This window comes from Kogia breviceps, chromosome 11 (genome assembly GCF_026419965.1).
Source record: "Kogia breviceps isolate mKogBre1 chromosome 11, mKogBre1 haplotype 1, whole genome shotgun sequence".
Classification (NCBI taxonomy): Eukaryota; Metazoa; Chordata; class Mammalia; order Artiodactyla; family Physeteridae; genus Kogia; species Kogia breviceps.
This window is the reverse complement of record NC_081320.1, coordinates 102,543,480-102,571,465: the sequence shown is the minus strand read 5'-3', so window position 1 is coordinate 102,571,465 and position 27,986 is coordinate 102,543,480. Positions and strand designations below refer to the sequence as shown.

At 56.9% G+C, this 27,986-nt stretch overlaps 1 protein-coding gene across 9 annotated transcripts in view; it reads right to left on the bottom strand.

The window, feature by feature from the left end:
- PXDN (peroxidasin) overlaps positions 1-27,986 on the bottom strand; it is a 147,196-nt gene that overhangs the window by 26,386 nt on the left and 92,824 nt on the right. For 5 of the 9 annotated variants that reach the window (XR_010835667.1, XR_009338078.2, XM_067008243.1 and 2 more), the window contains exons 2-9: positions 15,136-15,207; positions 14,106-14,177; positions 10,483-10,554; positions 7,244-7,315; positions 6,809-6,880; positions 4,585-4,754; positions 2,131-2,248; positions 5-174 (exon numbers count right to left, since the gene is read on the bottom strand). Coding sequence is in view for 6 of the 9 variants with exons in the window: in XM_067008242.1 (XP_066864343.1) it covers positions 5-174; positions 2,131-2,248; positions 4,585-4,754; positions 6,809-6,880; positions 7,244-7,315; positions 10,483-10,554; positions 14,106-14,177; positions 15,136-15,207 (818 nt within the window). In the remaining 3 variants the exon portion in view is untranslated. Of the gene's footprint in view, positions 1-4; positions 175-2,130; positions 2,249-4,584; positions 4,755-6,808; positions 6,881-7,243; positions 7,316-10,482; positions 10,555-14,105; positions 14,178-15,135; positions 15,208-24,501; positions 24,522-27,986 lie in introns of those variants that run through there. The other 4 variants (XR_010835668.1, XM_067008240.1, XM_059078766.2 and 1 more) reach the window with 2 other exon arrangements.

Below are 27,986 nucleotides of genomic sequence, written 5' to 3'. Positions count from 1 at the left end.
GTACCTGGAGACCCGAAGTACCTGAGGGTCACCTCCTGCGCCTTCGCCTCCCCGGCCGCGTTTTTCGCCGTGCACTGGTAGGTGCCCTGGTCCGTCTCCCGCGTGTTCAGGATCATCAGGGTCCCGTCGTCCAACAAGTTCAAGCGGGAATCCGTCTTCATGCTCAGCTCGTTACTGCAAAGACAGACCTGGCAGACTCAGGCTCTGAACGCACAAGGAAACACCTAGTCCCCCGCGGGGGGCTTCTGTCCTGGTGCGGGGACCCCAGCCCGGAGGCGTGGAGCACCTGGAGATGTGGGGCCTTAACTCGCCTTCCTGGAAACTTTCCTTCCCAGCAGGCTGACTTACCAGCATTTCTGGGAAAAGCGTTTACGCAGTGCGTTTACGTGCATCTGTAATTAACTCACATATTCACTTTTATCATTGACATGTTCAAGCTACGAATGTTTCAAAGTGGGGTCCTCATTCCAAAGGGAAAAAATGAACAGAGTGGAAAACGTTCACAGGAAAACTTTCCCTTTGTGTTTGGCAAATCCATTCGAGACAAAGGGGTAGAAACATCTAAGTTATGAAAAGCGGAAGATTGCAAACGTGCCCAGAACAACCCCGCCACTGTTTGAGGGACTTCCCAGGGCCCCTCTCAGAATCCAGGGGCCCACAGGCTACAGGCCCGGCCGCGGGAGGCGCCGTGGTCCCCGCCCACCGCCCTCACCCCGTGCTCCGCCGGCCCCAACCGAGCCACCACAACGGCCGCCGCCTCCCGTCCCTCCGGACGGAGGCGACAGACCTCTCGGGCCCCATAAGTGAGGCTCTTCCTGACGTGGCCCCGCTTTCTCCCACTGACACTGTGAGCCCCGGGGGAGGCCGAGCTGCTGCGGAGACGGGCCCCGGGGCACAGCCCTGCACCAGGCGCAGGCCCGGGGCCTTGGGTCGCCCTCGGCCGCGACCGGCTCTGCGATGTTAACTCTTAGTATCGACGTGTTGACTTAAAAACGTGGGTGTGAACCACTCACGAATGCGGGTGCGCCGGCCTTGAGCGAATCTGTGCTTCTCTGCCTTTTGAACGCACACTCCCCGAAGGAAGCCCTCCCGTGTTCGCTCTGGAATTTACCTCTTGTCCCCCTCAGAGCTGTCCCAGATCCCAAGGCACTGGGGACAGGCCAGCATCTCACGGTCCCCACACAGCTCTGACCCCGAGCCCGGCGTCGGCTGCACTAGGCCGACGACAGAGTCAGGCCCAGAACCACTCCACGCCTCCATGGCAGGTGTGTCTCAGGCGACCCTCCAGGCTCGCGGCCCCGTTCTCCTCCTCTGCAAACACCACTGGACTCGAGAGTTGGTGTCGGGGGCCCATCTCCTCTCACCGTCGCGACTAAACCCGGCCAGGGGCTCTACGGGGCCACGCTGCACCCACGGGAGGGCTCTGTTGGTGAGTGGGCGTGGGCCAGGGCGCTCGCGTTTACAATAAGCACGCGGCCGGCACCGACGACGGGGTCTCACGCGGAGGTTTCCTTCCCAGGCCTCGCTTCAAAGCGGATGCGTGCAGGTGCTGCCCTTCAACCCAGGTGACCCTCGGCGGTCTGACCCCCGGCCCTGCAGGCACCTGACTACACCCCCCACCTCCCACACCAAGATGACTGTGGACAGAAGGCGAGGCCTGGGCTTCTGGAGACAGATCAGACGCACAGGAGCAAAGTGCAAAGTGCATGCACTTTGCAAAGTGCACCCTCACAGGGTCTCCCTGAAGATGCCACCCGCAGGCAAGAGCCTCCCTCACGTCCTCGGGACCCAGGGACCAGACCCCACGGCTGCCGCCAGAGCAGGTGGGCAGGCGGGAGGCAGCCCCGGTTCCCTCCCGCTCCTCTCGCCGGTGGGGGGTGACTGCCCCTCCCGTGAGGACCGGCCTCGCCGACCAGGACCAAGCCCGGCAGAGGGTGACTCGGGCCGTGCGCCTCGCAGAGGCCGGGATGTGCCCGGCGGCGACTCCAAAGCAGGAAGGATGCACGGAAAACGTTCCCCCCTCTTTGCTCTCCTTCCAGGGAGGGGGACTAAGGCTCGGCCGCGGCTCACGGGGCGCGTCTGGACAGAACAGGACCCGGTGCCCCCGGCGGCCCGTCCGGAGCCACTTACTTGTTTCGGAGCCAGATGATCTCGGGCTTGGGGTTGCCCTCAGCCCTGCAGGTGAAGAAGACGGTGTTGCCCAGGGTGACGTCTGCGTCCTGCGGCTCCGACGTGATCCGCGGCCTTTCTGCACCAAAAAGGAAAGCAGACCCTCATGGTCTTAAACTGTCACGTGACAAGAGCCCAGAGCAAATCCCTTCTGTTTGAGACAAAATCGCACACATTCAAACCAAAACCTCTCCCACGAGAACGGCAGGGGGCATCTCCACGGAGAAGACGGTGTTAGAGCCGAATCACACATCACTGCCAGCATCTGAGGTCCACCCGCTGAGAGCCCTGACAAGCAACGGGGTGGCGCTGAGCCTCCGACAGACAGAGCACCGGGTCACGACCCCAGTGGACGCTCCCCCGAGAGAGCCGGACGCTCGCGAGTGACAGTTGTAGGGAATGAAAGGACAGACAACGGGACTTTTCAGCGGAAGCCACCCCGAAGGCAGAGGCTGTGCAGGTGCGGCCGGGGGCACCCAACCCCGGGACCGTCTCAGTGTGGGGGTCCCATTGCAGAGCCCCCCGCGGCCACCCAGTCGCTGAGCACAGAGAGAGGCGTCCCTCCTGCACTCCAGCTGCTGGGTGACCGTCCTCTCTGTCCTCACAGCAGGCTGCACTGGTCACCTACTAACTAGGAAACTCAGAGAACTGACCCCTCTAGGCCCAGATGTACTCACTGACCTGCCACGTGCAAAAAGAAAAAGCATGCTCACGTGCAAACGCGTGTGCTCCTGTGTGTGCGTACGTGCGTGCGTGTGCGCACCTGTGCACGTGCCTGCAAGCGTGTGCACGGTGCCTTCATGACATCCGGCATCTTAAAAAGGCACAGAGGCCGTCTGCCTGCCTCTACTGCCCAGTGTCAGCAGGAAGCCCCTCGGACTCACCGCCGTCCACGTTAGCCCCCCCGAAACTGCGCTGCGGCCGTTCCCGCTCCCAGGCCGGGCTGGACACCGCGGCCCCTCTGCCGCGGCCGGAGACCCCCCCCCTCCCCCACGGCTCAGCCCTGGAGCCACACTCGCCTACTCGCCGTCCTCTCTGATGTGCTGAGTCTGGGAACTTGGAGAAAGCTCTGCTTCTCCATTCCCTCTCCAGGAAGAGGCAATGGTGCTGAAGGAGCTGGAGGAGGGCACCTCCCTCCTGACGCCCCCCAGGGACCCCGAGTGACGGGCAGCAACTGGGGACCTCCCAGGACACCAAGGGCAGAGGCGTCGTCCCCAGGCGTCCGCGAGGCCCCGGGGGTTCAGAAAGCTCAAGGCACCACTGCCTCTGCCAACCCAGCCTGGCCCCCGTTGCCAAGGCCAGAGCTGGGCTGCGTTGGGGTTGAGGGCGGAGGGTCTGCTCCTGCCCCAGAAGACAGGGGGGCAGAACCCAGGCCGACGCAGGAGGGCAGACCCAAGATGGGCCTGTTGTGACCCCCGAGCAGGCCCAGAGGGCAGAGGTCAGAGAGAGCATCCTCCCCTCCTCCACCCTTCCTTTCCCCAGGAAGCCGATCCTAAGGAGACAGTCTTGAGCGCGGGGTGCACACGGCACAGCACTGCTGCCCATCCCGAGGGACCCCTGCCACCAGAGCAGCCCTTACAACGACGAGGGCGCGACACGCAGAGGCCACAGGGTGGCCTGGGACTGAAATCGGCCACCTGCACACACTAAAGGCAAGGAGCCTGACCGTGCAGGGGTCGTTCATACAGCGTTACGAACGGCGACGAGTGAAGTTACATAATTGGGGGCGGGGTTACTATGAAACGGAGTGACAAAGTAATTAATTTTGTTTTCAATATTTGAAAATAATAATGATGCTCTGGAGAACCTAATTTTAGCACCACCTCCCCGCAAAAGTGCTAAACTTAAAAGAAAAGCTGGATCCCTCGGGCGTTTGTTTATTAGGAAGGTCTGTCCTGCGAGATTTGATTTCGTTCCTTTTCTCGCGTTTCTTCATGAGGCACCGCGTAGGCGCAAGCGGTGCGCAGGTGCAACAAGCCGGACAGACTCGGCCTGCGGCCACTCGGCGTGGCCGCCACCCGGATCCAGACCCAGGAGGCCACCAGCTCCCAGCCAGCAGCCCTGCGCCCACCCCGGACACTGCCCCCGCCCCTGCCCCCCAGCCCACCGTGGGGTCCTGCCCGCCAGGCAGCTGCAGCCTCTAAAGGCAGAGGGCTGGAAGGGGCAACAGAGGTAGTGGTGCATTTCAGGTTGCTGCTTTTTCGGCAGGGAAACCTGAAAATTAAACCCAAGTTTATTACCAGATAGTGAGTTTCTTACAGGTTCTACAGAGACGGGCTTTGTAAAGCAGGGGCCGGTCAGCACCCCCACCCCCAGACTTGATCTGTGGGATCAGCCAGTGACAGCTGGAGACAGGGCCGCACACGCCACGCCCTCTGGACACCAAGGAGGGCTCGGGCCCCCGGGCTCCCTCACCACAGTCCAGCTCTTCCGGGGTGATGGCGGCCACCGACCGCCCCTGGATGCGCCTGGGATATTCACAGGTGGCCGCTGCCTGCGCGTTCCCCGACCGGGCGTAGCTCTTCAGCAAGTCCGCCAGCCACAGGATCTCACAGTCACAGTGAAGCGCGTTGGAGTCCAGACGCCTACGAGAAGGAAGCGCAGCCGGTGAGACGTGGGACGGGCAAGGGCCGGCCCGGGCCAGGCAGACCCGAACTGAGCAGCGGCGATGGGGCCCGCAGACGACAGACTCTGACCCGGTCCTGGCCGACCAGCGGACCCAGCAGAGATCCGCACTCGTCAGAAAGGAGAGCCCGAGAGCGGGGGAGGCCCGAAGAACGCAAATAAAGGGTGGTGAAAGGAGCAATCAAATACTGTATATTTTAGGTTCAAGACCGAAGGACAGGTACGGGATGGACGAGTCCAGGAAACGTCACGAAAAGCACAGGACAGGAGCCTTCGTAAAGTCAGTAATGCAGAAACCCCCACCACCCGGAACTATTCCCGAACTCTCATCGCCACTGGCACCGCACCATCATGTACTACCTCACTCAACCCTTGAATACGCCCTAAAGGACAGCCAGCCCGCAGGGCGCACATCTCAGCGGCTCAATTATGCTGCAAGTTCCGGGGGAAAGTGCCCCATGAGGCTGGACACATCCGTCCCAACAAGCGGAACAGGCAGGGTGTCATCTCCTCCCCCGGAAACGATGGCCATTTATGTGGCAAAGCACAAGGTAAGGAGTGCAACGGGGGAACGCGAACCAAGAGTGAGGAGGTGGCAGCAGGGCTGGCCCCGTTCAGAGGGCGGCTCCCCGGGGTCAGAGCCGAGGGGCTGCCCTCGGGCGTCCGCTGAGCTCACGCCCGCAGGCCAGAGCTCCCCGGGGAGGAGGGCCCGTGATGGCACACCTCCCGCTTGCATTTCTCCGGGACGCTGGTGCGGAGGGGGCAGCAGGCAGAACTGGCCCTCTGCCTGGACGGCCAGCTCTGATGAGCACGTCCAGCGGAATCCATAGGGCTCAGCGCAGATACGACAGAACCGCCCCCCCGCTGATTCCTCAGGTCAGCAGGCCGTGGGGGACCCAGAACCTTTCCGGCGCCCGCAGACCCCAGAGCCCCTCTGAATAAAGGGCAGGACCTCTGTGCTCAGGATGGGCCCCCGGGACAGTGGATGAGCAGGTGTGTGGCCCCGGCCAGCGGCCCCTGGGCCGAACGGCCACAGCAGGAAGCCCCCGACTGCACACTCCGCTCCGCCGTCGGTGGGGAGGGGGAGATTCACTGGGGCTGAGAAACCTAGCGTTTCACAGGCTGAGCCGATGCAGCGGGCAGAGCTAGACCATCCGGGCCAAAAAGGAGGCGGAGACGGAGAAACACCTTTCCAGCCTTCTGCAGACTCAGGTAACCCCCGCGTGCCCTGAGCTCGTCTTGGCAACTTCTGGCAATTTCTTTCCTACCCTCTCGTATCTACCAAACAGGCAGGTGTTTCTCTCATCTGCCACCCTAGAACGTAGTTTTTAGTTTGGCTGGGGATTTCTTTATCCTATAAAGAAAAAAAAATCGTAAATAGTGAGGAAACTCTGTGTCTTATTTACTAACTCAAGAGAGAAGCAAAGGCCACTCTGGGCTCAGGGCTGGTAATTTGACTTTTCTATCTCTTTCTTAAGTCCAATTCATTGTACACTCTCAGTAATACCTAACTGAAAAACAATGGCCTTCAAGACCTCGGAGAAAAACACAAAAAAGATGTCAGATAGCTTTCTCTATCAGCTATTATAAGAAATTACTCAGTGTAAAGATAAATTATTTTTAGAGACTTAAAAATGGACAGAATTCAGTTATGTGCATGCCTAAATAAAAGGAATGCAATACAGTTTAGAGATTACTTCTAGGCCAATTTTACTTCCACCAGTACAATATGTAACGTGGAATTAAAGATTAATTTGCGGAATTTAAAACGGATTTTAAAAAACGTCTTCCTTTTGCATATTAAAGGGTTAATCTGTTGCCACATTCCCCCAAGCCGGCTAGGTCTTGGTTCGGTGTTCTGACGGCTTAATCCACCCTCCCTTCCTAATTCATATCCAGACTGTGATGAACTCTTCTTTGAAATACCCAGTAAAAGGGGTCAGAGGTAAATGCATGGCATGGAGAAATCATTAGTCTTTGCTGAAAAGACAGCATAAAGGGTTATTATACTTACAATCTTTTCATAGATTCCAAGTGATTAAACGTTCCGGGAACCAAATGTGTAATTCTGTTGTTATGTAAAAACCTGTTGAAAGAGGTGATAAACCACAGCAATTCTTTAAAATACTTCCCTAGACATGCAGAAAAGAGGATACACAGTCAAATAAATCAGCTTTCAAAGAACATCCCAGTGACTGCCTTTGTTTAATATAAACGAATTTGAGGACAATGTTATTTAGTATAGAAAATAACTACATTTTTTTTCTATTTTATCACTATTCCCACTTCTGAACTGTTTGTTAGGGGAGAGCACAGATTTCCTACTGGGACGGTTCCCGGTTGTTTGAACAGACGTAGATGTTCTTTCTGTTACAGGAAATGGACAGAGCCACAAGCTCCAGGACCTGCAGGTAACGAGGGGCAACCAAGAAGGTAAAACACTACTTACAGCCTCTCCAGCTTCGGCAAATGCTGAAATGACTCTGGGTCCAAAGTTTCTATCTGATTAAAGTGCAGGTATCTAGAGGAGTTTTTAAAAATGGGAAAAAGAAACAAATTTTAAACAATTTTATGCTTCTTACAGATCTATAGGGTTTTGCTGAAAACATTTGTTCTCTAAGTCATTTCAAATCCACACGTCAATAGATAACTCTCTAGATCTCCTACATTGTATGGAAAACAAACGAAGTCATCAAAATAGGAAGATTAAAGACAACGGAAAACTGGGTGCAGACTTTAAATGATTGACTGGACAATACGACTAGGGGTCAAGCACACCGAGCGGGCGTCCTCCCCACCCAGCGGGGAAAGCCAGGGACGCTCAGCTCTCCAAATACATGGACCTTTCTAGAAAAAAATCAACATGGTCTTCATTACACCACACACGCAGGCATGTGAATGCCTTCATTCCAACCTTTTAACTTACAAATGGATTTAGGAGGCTTACACTTCAAGGTGACATTGGGTATATTGTTTTCCAGCTAGAGAAACAGCAACTACAGAAATAACACAAGAAACCTGACCCTGAGTTAAGCGAAATAATGTATTTCCTCAAATGTCCTTTAATTACATAGACTGTCCAGAGCTTAAACGTCTTTCCATTTGAGCCCGTACTTTGCCATAAGTTACACATGTTTGAAAACTGGTGGGCTTCTCCCGCAGAAGGACACGGAAGCCCCCTCTCACCGGGGCTTCTGCAGGAGCCCCTCCCGCCACACAGGGACTTAGCCCGACATGCCAGGCTGCGTCTTCACGAGACGCTGGGACCAGCGGGGTCACGGCACAAACCCACACGAAGGAGAGCTCTCTCCACACTCCCTCCACCAGGTACAGCCTTTCACTGGCTTCCTGAAACGATGGAACCCCGAGGTCCCTCGCACCCTGTCCTGTCGGTGTCTGGCCTGCCCTGGACCGGCTCGCCGGGAGAACCACCGTGGTGGCCGCAGAGCTGCCCCCCTCCTCCGCCGGCAGGCATCCTGGTGGGGGCCAGGTCTGTGCCCACCGCCCTCCCTGCGAGAGTGGGGGCCTGAGGGCAGGATGACGGGGGCAGGAAACGCCCCGTCCTGACTCTGCAGGACGTGCGCTTCCAGCGGCCACCGTGGAGCAGCCCGGGACCGTCCCATCAAGTGCAGTCACGGGGAGCAGACACGCTCGGCCGCACTGTTCCCGAGACGGCGGGCCGGCCGGCCGGGCCCCGGGCAAAGCCCAGGGAGGGAGAGAAGGGAAGACACGCCGGTCCCGACCTGACGCTGTTTAAAAATCCACGTGCCGACAGCCAGGGGGAGGCTGACCGGATGCAGGTGCTGCCTTGAGGGGCTCAGGGTTCACAGGCCCCCGCCTCTCCCGATGGTGGAGGAAAACGGGCCGAAGGCAGGAAGGGAGCCCCCGGCGCGGTCCACGGTCCCCGGCCCCTGCCCGCGGCCGGCCTCTCAGGGAGCCCAGGTGAGCCTGCTCGACGGGGCGGATCTAACGCACGGCCTAAGGAGCCTGTCAGCGCCTGCGGCTTAGAGACCAGAGCTGAGGACACGCTTCGGGCAGCCGGCGGCCCGAGGCTGCAGCCCGTCACCAGGCACTGCACCTGTACCTGCTCCACGAGCCTCCCCCCAGCCCTGGGGCAGGGGGTGTCCACACACGGCCGCTTGCTGAGGCTCGGTCCCAACCGATTTCGCTCAAATGAACTCTCAACGCTTGTGTACGCCTCTGCTTATCTTTTAAGGCCTGCGAGAGCCGAGACGCTGGGCAGAGACGGGGCTCGGGACCAGCCTCCCCTCCGCTGGAGCGCGTGTGCCAGCGCTGGGCACGGGGGGCCCCGCGAGGATGAGGACCCGAAGCGCGCCGCAGGAGGTGGGGGCAGATCTGAGCGCGTTTCTAGGGGGACGCTCCCCTCCCCCTCACAGCGGCGCCCCGAGGGGTGGGGACAGGTCCCAATCTCTCTTCATCCCTAAGTCTCGGCAGCAGAGACCCCTCGCCCCCAGCGCCTGATCCTAGGTCTGGAGGCAGCCTGACTTCGGGTGCTGTCCCGAGTCCCTGGGACCTCGGTCCACAACTCCCACTCGGCCCTCCCTGGATGCCATTCCCCTCCCCCCTCATTTCCTGCAGACTTTGCCTCTGTTCTCCCCAACAATAACCCCGCTCCCCCGCCCCCAAGGCTCGACGGGCCTCGCTTAGTTCCACGCCTGATGGCACGTGTAAATCCCAGCCCCAGATCCATTAAAACTGAGTCGGAGGCGGGGACCCTCCCTCCACCTGGGAGTTCTCCAGACATTCCCACGTGTTTCTCTGACGCCCTGACCCCTGTGTAATTCTCCCTGAAGCCGAGGGTGTACGGCCCCTCGTACACAACGTCTTTCTAGATCCAGTCCACGACAAGCGCAGCAGGCTCGGGAAAGCGGCTCCCAGCTGGATAAATCAACGGGTATCGAAAAACAAGAGCCCTGCGTGTGCTTCGGACGCTCCCGGTTGAGGTGAGGCCTCCCCAGCTCTGCCTCAAGGTCTCTGGACGTGTCTCCATGTCCGGTCAACTGACAAGACACGAACCACATCCTCGGCTGCAGCATCCACGTGAATTAAACCGCCTGACACGCGATGACTCCAGCCCATCGGTGGACAGGCGACCGGCCAAGCAAACGAGTCAGAAAATGCCTCTGACCAGGAATTCTACTTAAAATGGGCATATGCTGACTTCACAGCGAAGCAGGACTTCGTATGCAGCCCAAGAAACAACATCCAGCGTACCCTAACTGCAAACACATGGAAAAGTTTATTTTCTCCAAAATAATGACGTCACGAATGACGCAAGTAAACCGGACGTGCAGATTCACAAACAGGAAATACTGTACGCGGAAAGCAACCTCCTGGTCCCCACTTCTCCCCGAAAGACCTCTACTTGCTCAGACCTGTTTACAAGTCTACCTTGTTAAACCGGAAGCACCATGGGGACAGGGGTCAACCGGTGTTACTGGTCCTTGTCCCAGGAACGCAGGGCACGGGGTGTGGGGTGGCTGCCCAGATGGGCGGGGTCAGAAGGAGGGAGGGACCCCGCGGCTTTGTCATCCGCATGCACACAGCCCTACGCCCCCGGGGCACAGACATGCATCGTGCAAACAGCGGACTGGGCCTACGTTTCCCTGCAAGAGGCAAAGGGCAGGTGAGATCTAAGACACTGCAGAGCAGAGGAGAGGCACTTACAGTTGCTCTAGAGAGGCAAGTCCCTTAAACGCTTGCCTGTCAATTGACTGGATCTCATTCTTGTACAGATAGCTGAAACAAGAAACACGGGAGGGTTAGCACACGCACGCCAGGCCGTAACTCGGGGTGGAAAGAAGAATCCAGTTGGCACGTGGAGACGGTTTTCAAATTCATGATCGTATTGGGATACAAACAGAACGTTTACACAGTGAGTACAGTTCCTCCACGGAGGCTCCCCTTCCCCTTTCTAAGGACAACCTCCAACCGGAGATGATCAGACCACCGCCATGTCTTCAGGAAACTCACAGATTCTTGGAGGACAGCTTATGAGCAGCTGACAAAGCATTTGCTTCAAAGCCTGAAGAAAATAAAATCATTTCCCAACAAACAGGTAAAATGCATTGAATATAAGCTTCTGTAGCTGATCCTGATACAGTTTCAAAATGCCCAGAGATAACCTGGGAACTAGAAATTACGAAGACTAAATTACGAAGACGACATAATCTGTTTTCCACTCAGAACCCCACCCTCCTACGACAGAAGCAACCACGGCTGATCAGGAGAACCACCCAATGGGCTCGCTGCCTGTTTCTGTACTGCCTGCACGCTAAGAGTGGTTCTTACGCTTCTAAATGGTTAAATATTTTGAAACACATGAAAATCACGTGAAATTCACATTTCAGTGTCCGAAAATACAGTTTTGTTGGCACACGGCCATGCCGACTCATTTACTGTGGCCTACGGCCGACTTTGTGCCCCACGGAAACACAGACGCATGGTCCTCGAAGCCTCAAGCGTGTCCTGCCCCGTCCTTTCCAGAAGAAGCTGGCCAACTCCTGAAGGAGCCCATCAAGGGTGAAGTCTTTCACACCAAAGCATCCAATTCCACCAGAAACACAAAACCACTGTATCAGACGTGGAGACGCCTGCCCCGGGCATTTCTCCACTGCTGATGTGGGCAGAGGGGGACGGACCAAAGCCCACACCTTTCCTGTAGTGTAACCCAGGCAGATCCTTCTCTGCACACCGGACGCTCGGCGGCTGGGCTCTCACCTACCTACCCACTGGATAAACGACACCGCTTTGTCTCCACGCTTATAACGTCGCCTACTTCATTTCCAGGACATGAGTTTTTCTTAATAATATTTGGTGCAGGGCCCGGTCTAACAGGACCTGCTGTGCTGCCTTTAATCGCTGCGAGCCTTCCCAGCGTTTCCCCTTCTCTCTCTGCGCCAATCTGCTGAGGCGACTTCAGCAAGACCTACGAGCCTTAACACAAACCAGCCAGAACTCCCCCTGAAACTGAGACCCAGTGCCTGCAGGAGGCCTGGCACAGACGTTACTTCTCCAGGCTGTGGGGTCTGAACCCTTGAACTGCCACCTACTGGCTGTGTGTCTTGAACAAGAATGAACGTTCTCTGCCTCAGTTTCTCCGTATGTAAAGATGCAGTGAATGGCAGTGCCTCACAGGATCACTGAAATTCAACAAATATAGAGAGAGCTTTGCAATAGGGCCTCGCACGTGCGACTCCTGTCCAGGTGTGAGTTATTTCTCCTACTGCTACAACCCTACAGGAGGTCAGTCTGAACAAAGGTTTCTGTGCCTGTTCTTAAACACAAACAAGCAAAACAAAATATCAACATGGACATCACCTTGCATGCACTTCAAGAAGATGAGAGTAAAGGAATCCTGTCAAAGAAAACATACAACTGAACCAAACTAGTACGTATCAATGCACGCTGGTAAAGACACTGGAGCGTAATCTGTTTTCCTGAGAATAACTCGGTATTGATCACGATCTAACAATAAATCATAGATAATTTTCCACTTCATCATACAGCTGACCCTTTGAATGTGAGTTCTAACTCCCTCAAGGGTTAATTTTCATCATTTGGAAAGCTTAATGAAGGCGAAGGTGTATTCCTCACCAGAAGCCACTGGAGCTCCAACACGTAAGGAGCACTCAACCTCCAAAAACACACTTTGGCACTGATGAGATTGTGGAAGCTTCGTAAACGTTGAAGATGCATACCACGCGGTCTCCTAAGTCAGTGCCTGTCAGGATGGACCCTCCCGGTGTGGTCTGGGAAGTCGGAGGAGGGGGCTGGGAGCTGCGGCAGGGTCAAGGGACCCCCTCCCACCACAGCTGCATCCCTGTCCTGTGTCTGTGCTCAGAGCGGCCCACCCACCCCCCGTCACTGCCGACCACTGCCCAGCCCACCCCGGTGACCCTGGAACCTACCGCGTGGGCGTCTTGGATGAGTTCAGGTGGGAGGGGGAAAGGCAGGCACGTGGACGCCTTCAAAGGAAGCCCGTCAACAGACGAGGTTTAAAAGTATTATTTTAAAAAACTGTCTTAGGTGAAAAATGAAGTATCCCTAACTACTAGGGTAAATGATAAGTTGCTCTTAAGTAATTCAAACCAAAAAAATAAAAAATAAAGTAAATTTTTTTTTTTTTTTTAATAAAAACAGACTAAACATGCACACACACACTGCAAATACTGGCTATCAGTTAAAAAAGGACTCTGCTTCTAAGAAATCTAGGCTTCCTTCTGGAGCTTACACAGCACTTAAAATCAAAAACCAAAACAAAACGTAAGTAGATAAATGAAAACTCAAGAATAAATAGAAGACCTTTCCCTCATTTTAAAATTGAGCAACAAGGCTTAGTGTGAACATTGCGAATGAAAAATGAATACACTGCATCAACAGTGACGGAGAAAAGGGTGCAGACACGACACCTTCCGATTCTTTGCGGAGGAAGATGTATTTAATAAAGAGTTAATGTTATCTCTTGCTCATAACCACTGTCTCCCCTAAACTCAACAGGTTCACTTAAGCCACACGTTTCCCCCCAAATCACTGATCCCAATCCCTCATTAAAATGGCTCTAGCTGAACAGTCCTAAAATTAAGAGTAATTTCCTCAAAGCACGTGATACTTACTTCTAATCTGTTAGAACCAGCAATGTATTCAGTGTTTTGTTAAAGTTTCCAACTTCAAAATAAGTGCCTGTGAAGGTACTGAAGCAGGCGAGGTCATTTTCTAACCGCAAAAGTGACTCTTCAACAAGCAGATATTTTAAATGCTAATCAACTCATTAATTCAAATCAATCGTTAAAAAGGTAGAATAAAATTTAACTACATAAAAATAAGAGGTGAAATCACTTGGCGGAAGATGGGGAAAATCAGGAGGAATTAGTGACATTGCAGAGGGATCTGTCATTCCCGTCTCACATCTCGCCCACCCCTGAAAGCTCAGATCCCACAAAATATGTCAGCTGTCCACACTGGTGGATGAACGTAACTTATCACCTTCCATCTCAAGAAGCGTCATTATCACCCGAGAATGATTTTCAGAGGCTACAGTCTTTTATTCAACCTATTTTACTTAAGGCTTAGCAGAGAAACACTGGAAATCACGTAAGGTAGCTCTTTATACTGATAACGAGTCATTTTAAAAGTCCCAACCAAAATTTCACTCACCTTTCGAAAATAAAACCTCTTTTTCACACGTCTGTATTCACAATAATTCATGAACAGTACAAAATTTAGCTCAGCGAGTCAACAGTCCAAACACAGGTAACAGACTCAGGTGTAAAGAACTGGTCATGACTTACAGGTATTTTAGATTCTCCAAGTCTTCAAATGACCCACCAGGTATACTCTTGATCTGATTATTGTTGAGAAGCCTGTGAAAGAAAGTCTCAGTCAGAATTTAGAAAACAACACGCTCCTGAACTGTGTTACGATTAAGCCACAGACCTAATACGGACATTCACTAGATGCAAATTGACACAATCACGGGCACTGCTGGTGCTGGGTGCTCCGGCTGCAAGTTTTCTCAGGGAGCTGGTCCGTATCAGCGCACACGGCTGCAGCTCTGCATACAGCCGAGAGGCAATCCCCTCTCTCCTGCACAAAGACGTGTCTCTTTATCCTGCCGTCTCTTCCATCTCCCCTCCAGCCCGCTGGGAGGCCCTCGCAGAGGTGCAGGGTGTCCCGGAGGTGGGTGTCTCACCATGGAGCTTTCCTTTTCACAGGGAGGGAGCTGCGGGCCGAGCCACCCATGTCCCCCCGACAAGGCTTACAGGGCAGTGGTGAACGTTCCTGACCCCCAGGCCCTGCACAGAACAGCCACCCCCTGGGGCAGAAGGGCCAGAACCCATCTCCGCCCACGGCATTCAGCACAGCCCGTGGCAGCCTGGAGTTGGGGTCTAAACCCTGGGACGCGGCTGGACAGCACCCCAACCCCAGCAGGGCCCGTACTAGCTCAGGAGGAGGGCCGTGCCCTCGACCCTGCAGGGGGAGACGTGACCAGCGCAGGCCTGGATCATACCCAGAGGATGGACAGGTTCACAGATGTCAGACGAGACATGTGGGGACAAAGGCCACGATGGCCGCCAAGCCTGGGACCCAGTCCTGGCATCTTAACGTGCAAATCCCTCTGTGAGGCTCCACGGCAACCTCTCAGCCATGCCCACCCATGGTGGGCCATGGGGTAGACGTCACACAGCGTTCAGGACCTACCCCCAGGGGAAAGGCGTGATGATTTCTCAGACCCCCAGCTTCGGGATGTGCCCGCAGGGAAAGGTGTGATAATTTTGATATCTCTTTTCTACCGGCTCCCAGTGCAATGTTTGGACTTACAATGTGTTCAAGTTTCTCAGCCCCCTGAAGGCCCCCAGCTGGATCTCTCTGATTCTGTTAAAGCGAAGATCCCTGCGAAGAGACAAGATACGCATTTACGGAGAGAAATCTGCGATTGTCACTAGTTGTGTGTCATCTTTAAATATTCAGTTTCCAAGCAGCAGTAAGGCATTTAAGAAATTAAACCTCTCTGTTCATTCCTTGGATGAATCGACCCTGGGCCAAAGCTAACAAATACATGAATATTTGTCTGAATGACAGGTGGACGCTCTCATCTTACAAAGTTTGTTTAGACAATAATTATGGGGAGATAACAGGTCCCTGGGTCACCCATCCATCCATCTCCGCCAGCCCACGGCAACGCTCAAGTCTCAGTGTGAAGACAGCAAACACAGGGCGGATTTGCAGGGCCTCACGAAGGGAGCCACCCCTGGAGCAGGCGTGGAAACACGGGGGTTCCCTCTGCTAACCTCTGAGCTGGAGCTCACTCCCCCAGTAAGGACTGTCAGCCCGAACGCTCAGAGCCACAAAGCTCATCCAGCGCGGGAGCTGGACCAACAAGGCTGTTTCATGTGTGCATCTTAGCACAGTAAATAAAACTAAATGCACAAGGAGAAGAGTGGACGGAGGGAGGGCCTGAGCAGCCCAGGAGAGACCAGAGCCTGAGGCAGAAGCCGGCCCAGCAGCAGGAGACGCGCGGACACGGGGAGGGCCTGCGGGGCTCGGGCCGGGGCCAGGCATGCAAGGACAGAGGTCTGCTGAGATGCCCGCTCCCACCCTCCCCCAGCTTGAGTTAAAATCGATCAGTTGAACAAGAATGAACGTCACTGACGACTACACGCAAAGACCCCTTTCTTGACCAAAGAGCCTTAGAAAAGTTAAAATTCCTTTTGCTCACAGGCTGAACCCCTTCCATCACAGCCCAACAGGGATCTTGACGGGCTGAACTGTGTGCCCAGCAATCCACACGCTGAAGCCGGACTCCCAGGGCCTCAGAATGGGATCTTGTTTGGGGATAGGGTCCTTCTAGAGGTGACCAAGTTCCAGTGAGGTCACAGGGGCGGCCCTGGTCCAAGACAGCGGGTGTCCTTTTAGAAAGGGGCGATTTGGAGACAGGCACACAGGGGAAGGCCCAGGACCACGGCAAACCTCCAGAGCCGGGCGGCAGGTGGGCGCGGAGGAGCGGCCCGGCTCAGAACGCCCCTCGCGGCCACAGAAGGAACCAGCCCCGCCAGTTGACCCTGGCTGTCCAGCCTGTGGGACCGTGGGAGAACAGAGTCCTGTCCCGTCGGTGGTGCTTCGACAGGGCGGCCACGGGACACTCCCACGGGTATCCCAGGGCAGCGCTGGCCCGGATCACGAACGGACGGCTCTCTTATGATATTCACTGAGCCCTTTCAGTGTTCATAAGCTCTTCAGGAACCTGATCACGTTGACCCGGTTCAACAGCCGTCGCTGATGACAGAACTGGCTTGGGTTTGCGGTGGAGGCTTCTCGGCAAGCGTCTGTTTGAGTGGCTGCAAACACCCGCGTCTGCATCGGACGGCCAGCGCAACGCACTGCCTTCGGGCGTTTGCTTCCTTGCTCCGGGTCAAGTCCTCGGGGCCCAGGCAAACGGTCAGCTCCTGACCCTCCCCCGGGTTCTCTCTCCTCAGAGACCCTGTTACCCACCAGCTTGCTCCCCCAGGACCCCTCCTCCCCTGCACAGACAGGCTTGTTTTCTGATAAAGAGTAACTCACGTGCACATTCAGACCAGAGCGCGCCGCCCCCTTGCGGGGGGGGGGGGAGCTGGGAAGCGGAGGGCAGATGTGGAGGCAGCGCCCCGGGGACCCTAACGCCCCCGCAGCTCCCGCTCTCTTCTCGACTTCAGAGGGCTACGGTGGCCCCGTCAGCGTCTGGTTCTGTCCCCCAAAGCTTAACCCCGGTCCTTCAAGCCCCCCTCATGCCCTGACCCTAACGCACCGCCAGGCCCGTCCACTTTCCCCAGACAAAGGCGCAACAGCAACTCCGCCTCCTTCTCTTCCTCTACCACTAACCAGCTCGGCCAGGCCCGGCCGTGTCTGCAAACCCGACCTCACTCGCGGACCGGACACGGTCCCTGACCGCGCGGCCTGCCACCGCCCCCATCGCTGTAACACAACTCCCGACCAGGATCGCGGCGGCCTTTCCCGCGGGCCCCGTCCACCCCTTCTAATGCTTCAGGCCCATGGGCCGCCTGCACGGAGGACTCAGGTCCCCCGACCGGGGATGCAGCCTGCAGACCTCTAAGCGGGCCGTGCAGAGGGGCACCTGTGCCCAGCCCGCTGCCAGCACGGGCAGCCACGTGCACCTCCACGTGGCCCACGCGGTGCATCACAGCCAGCTTGAACGTTCGTTTCCATTTTCTGCAGCACATAAACGGTTCCCAAGCGTTGTCACTAACGAGTAATGAGCTGGTAAACAAGGTGCGTCTGGAGGCCGCATCCCTGCCCCCTCACAGCTTCCCCTCCTCCCCGGTCGCTCCTCGGGGTTACTCTCCCTCACGCTTCCACTGTTTCCTTTTGAAATTCTAAGCAAATAGAACGCGTGTCTATTTCCCTCCCTTTCTTGCACAAAAGGCAGCACACGCTTTTCCTCCCGGGATGAACTGCGGAGCTTCCCGCAGCCGTGCGTGGACACGCCCGCACCTCCTTCTGGGCAGCGACCGCGGCCCGCGCTCGGGCCACCTGCGAGGGCCGCTCCGAGCCGTCAGGGGCAGCACCCGGGACTGGCTCTCTGGACCCATCAATTCACACTGTCTCTGAGGTATTCACGGAATCGACTCCTAGAAAGGCATGGTTGCGCCGAAGGATACACAGGCGTCGTGACAGCTGACATCTCTGAGCTCGCTAAGTGCCCGTCACCTCCACAAACACACGTGGTCCACGCACGCCGCGCGCCGTGGGAGCCCAGCCTCAGAACCTGACCGACGCCACACGGGGGCGGTTGGCCTGCGGGAACCTGGCCCGGGCACTGCCTTTCATCCTCTGCCCCCGGCAGGACGCTGAGCCGCGAGGGCTCCAGGAGGCTGGACACTGGGGACAAAGCAGCCCAAGGGCGACTGCCCCGTCCAGACAAGGCGGGCAGGACCCCGCAGAGCCCAGCGGCTGGGGCAGCCTGCGAGCGGGAGAAGGTCAAGGGCAGGCTGTGCACAGCGGCAGGGAGGGACAGAGGCGGCGGGGGAGGCCCCCGGCTGAGAGGCGTGGCAGCTGCTGGCAGGGGGGGCCTGCAGGAGTGAGGTGACAGCAGGCGGTCCGGGGACAGGCCTGAGGGCCCAGCGGCGGGCACACACGCCGCGCCTGCCACGCTCACTTCCGCCTGCCTGAGCACCCGGAGCCCTCGCCACCCACACCCCCGGGGGCTGACTCGGGTGCGCCCGTCACAGACTCGGCGCCCGAGCACGGGGCCCCCCAGGCCGGGTCTGAGCAGCGCAGACGCCAGTGGGGCCGGCCCTCTCCCTGCCGACTCCTGCCAGCCAGCTAGGAAGGCGAGGCCCGACGCCCCTCTCTCCGGGCACACCCCAGAGCAGTGTCTGCAGGCAGCAGCCTTGAAGGATGGGTAATGCCACCTCCGGTCACCCTAGTACTCGCCCGCCGCTCCCCCTAAAAGGGTGACCTCCCCAAGGTCAGTGCTTCTCTCCTCCAAGGGACGTGCGGGCCCAGGAACCGATGCCCTTGTCTTGACCCCCCCAGGCCCCGGGAAGGAGTGAGAGGCCTGAACGTCACCCCCTCGATGGGAGCTGTGTCTACAGGGAGGAAAGTGATGGGCTGGGCGTTTCTGGCATCACCCGCTTCACCGCAGAGTTGGGTTCAACTACGCTCATGACACTTAACCACAGGACTCACGTATACCCTCCCTCCCCAATCTAGTACTGATGCTGCTGATTTTAAAAATATAATTTAACTCAGGGCTTCCCTGGTGCCTCAGTGGTTAAGAATCCGCCTGCCACTGCAGGAGACACGGGTTCGAGCCCTGGTCCGGGAAGATCCCACGTGCCACGGAGCAACTAAGCCCGCACGCCACAACCACTGAGCCTGCGCTCTAGAGCCCGCGAACCACAACTACTGAGCCTACGTGCTGCAACTAGTGAAGCCCGTGCTCCGCAACGAAGAATAGCCCCCGCCCGCCGCAACTAGAGAACGCCCGCGCGCAGCAACGAAGACCCAACGCAGCCAAAATAAATAAATAAATAAAATAAATTTAAAAATATGTGTGTGTGTGTGTGTGTGTATATATATATATATATAAATAATTAAACTCAATTCAGTATTTACTGAGTAGTTTTGAAAAAACAGGGGTCACGGCTAGAAATCGCAGAATGTTGATACACTGTGATACATGTATTTTTATCGGTTTTCATCTCTTCCTCCTTCCACAAAAGATTTGAGCAGCACGAAAGAGTACCCGCAAAACAAGAGAAGAAATGAAACGGCTAAAGGAATGAGGGGGAAACGAAACAGGGCAAGTGGAGAAGCAGAGGCTGGCATGGCAGCAGGATGCAGGTCTGGCTCAGAGTATCCCGGCCGCCAGTGCAGAGACGGCCCAATCAAGCACAAGATCACCAGCTCCAAAGAGCCCTCGGCACACTGCCCGGGAGAAGCGAAGCTCTACTGATGCTAAGACCCAGGCCGAGCTTCTCCCAGGGCTCCTCACCAACACTGGGCGCGCAGGGGTACCTCCCGAGCACAGGTCTCGCGACCGGCTCTGCGTGGGTGCTCCCCCCTCCCTGTACGCAGGGGCAGGACTTCAGCGTGTGATTCGGGCAAGCAGTTATAGAACTTCATCCTGTCCGTCCAAGTGCATCCTTCCGGCCTCCAAGGCCTCCCTGGACCCCGATTTGTATCAAGGACTCACTAATCCTCCCAGGAGTGTGTCACCTACAGGTGTCATAGGCACCCACTCTCCTTCTTCACTCAAATTACTGAAATTTAAAAAAAACAAAACAGGGACTTCCCTGGTGGTCCAGCGGTTAAGAATCCGCCTTCCAGTGCAGGGGACGCGGGTTCGACCCATGATCGGGGAACGAAGATCCCACGTGCCGAGGGGCAACTAAGCCCGTGCGCCACAACTACGGAGCCCCCGTGCCACAGCTAGAGAGAAGCCCGCACGCCGCGACTAAGACCCGATGCAGCCAAATAAATATAAAAAAATTAATTAATTAAAAAACAAAAAACCAAAACCAGAAATGTAGGTCCGCAAAGGAAAAAGCAGCGTCTGATGGTTCAGAGCACGTGGGTCCTGGTCAGAGGTTGGGGAGAGGCCACACGGGGCCAGGTATTCTGGACGAGGGACAGTGACAGAACCTGCACGTGCACCCGTCCCAGGGGGACAGCCCTGCTCCAGCAGGACCCAGGCCTGGACACGCCGTCTCTGCACGTGCAGGGCGCTCCCGGACGCCGGATGGGCCAGCGTCCACTGCAACAGTGTGACAGCCCGTCCCTCCCGAGGGCTCAGGGTGACCACGCGTCCCGGCTGCCTGTGAGGCCCCACACCTACTAAAAACCGCTTCACTTTCAGGAGTGGAGCCGTCAGGGACCAGAGAGTCCTGGCTGCCCAGGTGCCGCCCCTCGTCCTTCTTGCCGTGGCGCGAGGTGACCCACAGGTGACCTGAGGGACGAGCTCAGGAGAGTCACAGAGGTCAGCGGCTGACCCGCCACCGTGGCAAAAGGCCAGGTTGCTGGGTCTGCTTTTTCCTCCCACAGTGTTGTGGACTTCTGCAAAACACAGAAAACGTTATGTCGTGCGATGCGGCAACAGAGCCCAGTTGCCAGGAAAGGGCCTCTGTTTATCGGTGCCAGAGCGGCCCTCGTGCGGTCAGCTGTGCAGACGGCACCGAGCCTGGCTTCTTTGGATGACGTCCAGGGCACCAGAGAACACGCGGGCCGGCCCTCCCCCACACAGGAGCCTCAGGGCGCAGGGAGGGGGGCCCCCGGCGGAACCGTGCCCCCCCGGAGGGCTGGCGCTCCCATCGAGGGGAGCGGGCTGACCGTCCCCTAGAGGACTTCCCTCTGGAGCCCTCCTGGGAGGTGGGTACCGCGCAGGCCCCTGGGCGACGGGGCAGCCGGGGGTGACCACGGGGCGAGCCCTTTATTCTCCAGGAACAGCTGCTCTGAGTTTCCGGCTGCATCTGTCTGCTCTTCATCCAGAGCCTCAGATCCCAGAAAAAGGCCACAAGGACAGAGGAGGGACGTGGGCGCTTGCGACACAATTTGCCAAGTGTTTCATTTTTTTGTCGTTTCCCCTTCCAGGATGTAAGCACATGGAACCAGGGGCCCACCTCTTGGCTCGAGAGCATGGAGCCCGCTTGGAGGGGCTCCCTCAGTGCTGTTGACGGACGGACCCAGGACGGGCCCTGAGCTGCCGCCGTCTCCGGGCCAACGGGTCCTCCTGCGTGGCCACCTCCCACTCGTGGGGAGGGGGTACTAAAACACGGCTCGGGGGGCGGCAGCCCCTCACACGGGGCGGGGGACGCACTCCAAGGGGCAGCGGCGTCCAAACTACGCTGGGCCCTCAACCCGCCGCCCCAGCTCAGCGTCCTGAAGGCGGCACCTGAATTAGGTCAACTCTTCCACAACTTCCCGATCAACTCGGTAAAGTCTGCTTCACTGAGTCATGTGTATGAATAAAGAGAAAACGGGAAGGCAGAAAAAAAAAAGCCATTATTTTCTCCTGATAGAGAATTTTTAAAACACTGAATGGTTCAAAGCCCAGGACAGAAAACTACTTCAAAAGAGAACGGACTTTGGGAAATAAACCAAGGTATTGATTCATTCAAAGGAAGCACACATGGAAAAGCGTTTACTCCGGTTTTGGTTTTAGGTTTCGTACAGCTAAAAAGAGAAGCGAGGAAGAGCTTAGAGTGTTTTGGCAACTGGGAGTGAGAAGTGAGCTCCCCACCTCGGAGAGGACCCTGGTTTCCACCTGATGGCCTGCACAGACCACGGGACAGCCAACGTGTCCGTCACCCTGAAAACGTCACTGCTCCTGACAACAGAGGGCAGGTATGTGCTGGCGGGGGGGGGGGGCTCTGGGGACACAGCCCTCAGCAAAAAGCGTCCAAGGCTGCACTGCCCCTGCGACCTCTCCCGCCCGCCAGGAGTCAGCAGGGAGGACGCTGCTCATTTGAGCACCGTCCGGTTCATCGCCTTGCCACTGCACTCGGACCGCTGCGTCATTTGTTAAGAAGCTCCTCGGTGTCACCATCGCCGGGCTCCCAGGGAGCACTCGAGGGGCCCAACTGCAGCCCAGATCCCATCCCCTCCCCTCCCAGAACCGGGGAAGGTCCCAGAGGCAAGGCGCACCTGGCTGTGCTCCGAGACCGGCCACGTGGGCCCAGGCAGTGCCCCCTGTCCCCTAAAAGGCCGGGCAGAAAGATGGTGGGGTTCGGGCCCACGTGGTCTCCACGGCAACCCCTCCACTCGGCGGTGCCAAAGCAAGGGACCTGCTCTGATCGTGCACAGCTGCGATCACGCACTGAGGTTTGAAACTCCAAAAACGACGACATCAGGAAGCGCTACTCTTCTGTTTTCAACTATTTAAAAATGTAAAACGCAGAGTTCACAGGACAGCAAAAGCAGGCGCTGGCCGCTCCCGGCCTCGGCCCCGGGTCTGGACGAGGGTGCGGTGAGGAAGGTGTCTGCCCGCCGTCCCAGGAGATTGACTGTTCCTGGGCTTCCGTGTCAGGAGAGGAGCATCGCTCCGGGCCACGTGCAAACGTAAAGCCTTCCCGCCCCCCCACCCGCCTCACAAATGAACAAAATGTATCTACCGGTTCACACTCTGCAAACTGTCCTCTGGGAAAAATGCCCAAACTTCTCCCATGGCTGTTTTTCTTGCTTTCCAGACCAAAAAATGGCCATAACTGTGTACCAAAGACTTCTCTCTCCCAAGGCCCTTTCACTGCATCCCAGGAAGCCCCCGGGCAGGGGGCGAAGCCGAGGACAGCACTGCAATTAGGGGAAAAGGCCCCCCTCTGTCTCTCAAGCAAACGAGGAGCCGAAACAACAGCCTGGACCAGCAGGAAATCAAATCCGTTCCGTCCAGCGCAGCGCGTCAGTGAAAGTACAGTGGCCTGTCGCCCTTCTAATGAGCAACAGCCCAGGAAGCAGTGCACACGCCAGCAGAACCGGGCCCAGGCGTGGGCAACGGAGCTCCTGCTTCCGCTGGAGAACGGGAGCAGGTGCAGCGGAGCGCGGCCCCGCGCTGGAGGCACACGGCACGGCGTGGGCGGGGCCTCCGCAACACCGCAGCTGCCCTGTTCCCCGCAAGGGGTCTCGGGGTCTCTGCCGAGCCCGTGGAAGCCCCAGGGGCTGCAGGGCTGAAGACATGGGCCTGGGCCCCGGTCTCGCCCTGAGCGGCCACCGAGAGCCTTGCGCCAGTGCAAGGGGCCCCGAAAGACTTCCGTCCAGGTCTCACGTGGGACACGGGAGGAGTCTGTGCACGTGTGCCCACGTGTGCCCAGACACACCTCGTCCAGGCCGGGGCGCCCCGTGGGCCGCTCTGCGTAGGTGGATGAGTCTCCGAGTCGGGCACAGGCAGGTCCAGATTCAAATCCCTGCTCTGCGCTCCCTGGCTGTGCAATCCCTGACACATGCCTCGACTTCTCTGATCCTTCCGCGGTTTGCTCATCTGCAGGGTAAGGGGGTGACGTCCCCGCCTCCCCTGTGAGGACCACGTGAACCGAGACCAGCGAAGCAGGAAACGGGCCGGAGACAGGACCAGAGCGGCGGCGACGGGCGGCGGGGCAGGCACGGGTCACAGGCGGGCCGAGCGCGCGGCCGCCCCGGAGAGGGACAGGCCGCCTCCCGCTGGCGTGCGCGGTGAGCCTTCATCTCTCACTCAGAGGAGAGGTTCAGAGAAGGGGGTTAACCGGCCTGAAACCACACAGCCCACCTGGGCAGCCTACGGGGGGGGGGGGGCCTGGGGCCTCATCCTCTGCGCCCAAAGCGTGTCCCCGAGACCCCCCCTTCCCCGGGCACAGTCCCACCAGCCCCCATCAGTGTGACCTGCAGACATCAGAGCGGCACCCAGCAAGCCCCCGTTTCCACCTGGTGAAGATGCAGGTGCGGCTGCAAAGACTTGTGTGATTTCAGCAGAGCGTTTCTCCGGGGCGCCAGAGCCACCCCAAGTCCATGTCCAGAAACCCGGCCGCGTGAGGCTTCCCTCCCGCCACCCACATCCCCCACAGCAGGTCTCCACCCAGCGAGGAGCCCACAGCGCGTTCCCAGGTCTGACACCCGCCATCAGCACTAACACTCTCAGCCCCGGCAGGTGGATCCAACCCGTGTCAGCGGCTTTCCTGACTGGTGACCCCAGCAGCGAGACCACGGCCAGCCCCGGAGACTCGCCTCATCTCTACCTGCTGGTGCAACTGCTGACACGGGCCAGTCCTAGTCACAGCGGAGTCTCACGCGGAAGGAGTCACAGAATTAGACAGCAGCCCGGCTGGACGGGCAGGTCGGGAACCACCAGAAGAGATGCCAAAGCGCCTGCTGAAGGGTCTGGTCTCTCCCTGGCTCCGCACGTGCTCCAGACACCATCCACGCGCACTGACCCCGACCCCGCGCCCTGCACGGCTGGTCGGACTAAAAGGACGGGCACCGGAGGCCAAGCACGTCCACAGCTGCCACCGGCCGCCCGGTCCTGGCTCCGCCCCCGACCTGCCACCTGCCGGGCACAGACATCAGCCCGAAGCCGTGCTGTGGCCTCACCTGCAAACCAGAGGCTCAGTGAGTCAGGACAGAGACCATGTGCCTGGAGGACGGCCACCTCGGGGTGAGCGGGGAGAGGCACACAGGGACCCGCTGACACCACCCCTGGGTCACCAACGTGATCTGGGCACAGAGGAGAGCTCACGGACGGAGAGGCAGCTGGGACAGGTGGGGGGAGGGGCAGGGTGCACCCAGGCACACAGGTACCCTCCTCGTGGAGGGTCAGGAGATCAGTAATACGGAAGGAAGTCCACAGACGCCCTGGGAAGAGACAAGGTTTCTATGCCCCGAGGGTTACGGGATGCAGGATAGAAAGTATTTTTCTTTTCCTTACTGTGTTAAAAAATCTTAAATGAACAATCATGCTTATATAATAACACATAACTAAACGATGGGTTTTTTTCCTTTCCCAGTTAAATGTAATTTTAAACCAAGTAATCAAGATTTGGGCTCAAGCAATAAAAACTCATTCAACAACTCGCAGCCTCGAACAGGAACAGAGGCGCTACACCCACTGGCTCTTCTCTGAGAGTCTCTCTCACGGGCCAGAGGTGCCTTCACAGGCGTCCAGGTGTCCAGGTGTCTGCGCTCCAGCCACCCCCCTGCCCCACCTCTGCCCTCTCTTGCTCCCTCGGAGCTCTGAGCCTCTAATGGGTTTTTATGGCTGCCCTGGACCCTCACTGCACAGCCTGCCTGCCTCAGCTCCACTGCTGGCTGTTTATTCCCTTAGTATTGTCTAGGTCCTGTTCCCCAGAGGGACATCTGTCTGAGCTAAGCCTGATCACAAGTAACCAGCCAGCAGGTGGACTGACTGTCTTTGATCTGGTGTCCACCTGGACCCACCCAGCTATGGCTGAGAGAACCAGGGTCACGCGACACTCGACACGGACCAGCATCAGTCAGGGTTCCCTGGAGAAACAGAGCCAACAGGACATGTGTGTGCGTTTAGGGGGGGGGGGGCGGTGCGCATGTACAGAGAGAGATTGAGATTGGTTTCTGTTAAGGAAAGATTTCTTGCGGAGGCTGGCAGGTCCACGATTTGCAGGTGAGCCTGCAGGGTGGATCCCCAGGGAAGGGCCACCGTCTGACCCCAGGGCCGTCCTGCTTTTCTTCTCCCAAGTCCTTCCACTGATGGCATGAGGCGGCCCACCTGTGCTGTGGCGGGCCATCTGCTTACTTACTGACTTAAGTGTTCATCTCCTCTAAAAACACCTCCGCAGAAACCTCTAGAACAACGTTTGACCAAATATCTGGGCACTGCGTCCCGGCCAAGTTGACACATAAAACTAACCATCACAGACACCCAGGCGTGCTGAGATGTACCCTACTTGTTACAACAAATATTATAATTTACACAGTTGAACGGGCTGAGTTTGTTCTTACAGAGACAGACAGAGCTTACTCTTTGAGTTCAGCAAAATAAACGGATAAATCATGTTATCCCACTGGGCGCTCGTCCAAGACTTAGCCAACTGGCAAGCGGACAGTCACAGAACCCAGCAGAAACCAAGCCCAGGAAGTAGATTTCAGGCTCTACCAAACAGACTGATTTTTGCCTGTTGCTTTTCTAACAGCCTCACATTAGACTGCGTTGCAGTTACCACCACAGAGGAAATGGATCAAAAACAGAATCAACAAATACCGATACCAAATAGTTATACCCTCCACCGAGACGCTTCGGATGCATCTAACCTAGGAGGCTTCCTACATACACAGATCTTGCGTTTTTAGGAAGACGGGACGTGCAAGCCAAGCTAATTACCGGATGAGAACACATTTCTAGGGCGTGAGTGATATGGTTTCATCAACCAGGACAAAAGAAGTGTGGGGCAAATAATAAACCCCAAGGAACTTAAAATGGATGGGTCAGAGGTGAGCCCTCAGGAAAGTTTCTGAGGGGAGGGGACACGAAATGGAACCTTGTGAAGGGTGTAAAGGCAGACCTTAGCCGAGGCAGTCCCTCCCGAAATGTCCTCTCCACTTTCATTAAGGGGATCCCACGTTGCCAGCCTGACCCACCTCACCGCCTCTCCTTGGCAGGGGTGCCGGTGCAATCCTCTCCCTGCGCCCTGATGTCCACACTTCTTATGGCCTCACGGTCCTTCTCCAGTGAGAAGTCGGGAAGCCTTAATGCAGCACCCACCGTCTGCAATGAACTGGGTGACCTCTAGCACCCAGGTACTAGTCCAGCAGGATCCCTGAAAGAGCTGAGAAAATCATCACTCCAGGCATTTCCTGTTGGGCTTCCTTCTCTCACAACCCAGCTGAGAAAGGCTGCTAGACACGGAACCCTGAGAAACCACAGAAGAATGAGGAGAAGGCTGCTCTAAGACTAGGGAAAATAACGAGGAAGTTGGATTTTAAAGCCAGTGCGTTCTGAGTTCAGGAGGAAAGAGGCTTGGGTCTAAGAAAGTTCTTCCCAGGCAACCTCCTTTCTATAACCACCCCCCTCCCCTTTCTGGGCTTCCAACCCCACCCCTGAACCACGGGGGTGGGACGGACTGGGGACAGGTCTGCGTCGGGATAGAGGCGCACGGCCCACACCACAGACTCTGCCTCATAGCAGCGGGGTCTACGCATCTCAGCACCAGTGCCTGACGCTTATCAAGGACACCAGGATGGGGGGGGGGGCGGGAGGGGCAAACAGACTGACAGATGGACGGACGGATGGGTGGAGAGATGCGTGGGTGAGTGGACGGAAGGGGTGACACAGGCATTGACCTAAGAAAACTACACATCAAAATAACATGCACAAGAAAACACATGCTCAGGATGAATATTTGGCCACCCACTGCCACGCCAACACAAACATCCCGCATGTCTGAATAAGTAACAACGATGCCTAACTGCATCCACTTCAATTGCTATTTTTAAAAGTTAAAGTGCTGCTTAGCTGGTTATGGATTTTTAGAAATATTGTTTCACTCCAGGAAGTGACAAGCCTAATCTAAGCTCTTCCCCTAAAGGAAGCTGTGACCAGGAAAAGCAGCATAAATTTAACCAGCGCTGCAGATGAGTGCAGCCCGCATTCCTCGGGTGAACGGCTCCCTCTCTCGCATTTGTCTGAAATCTCACTGCTTTCTGAGTAAAGAAACCTCCCTCCCGAGGGCTGTGTCGGCCTC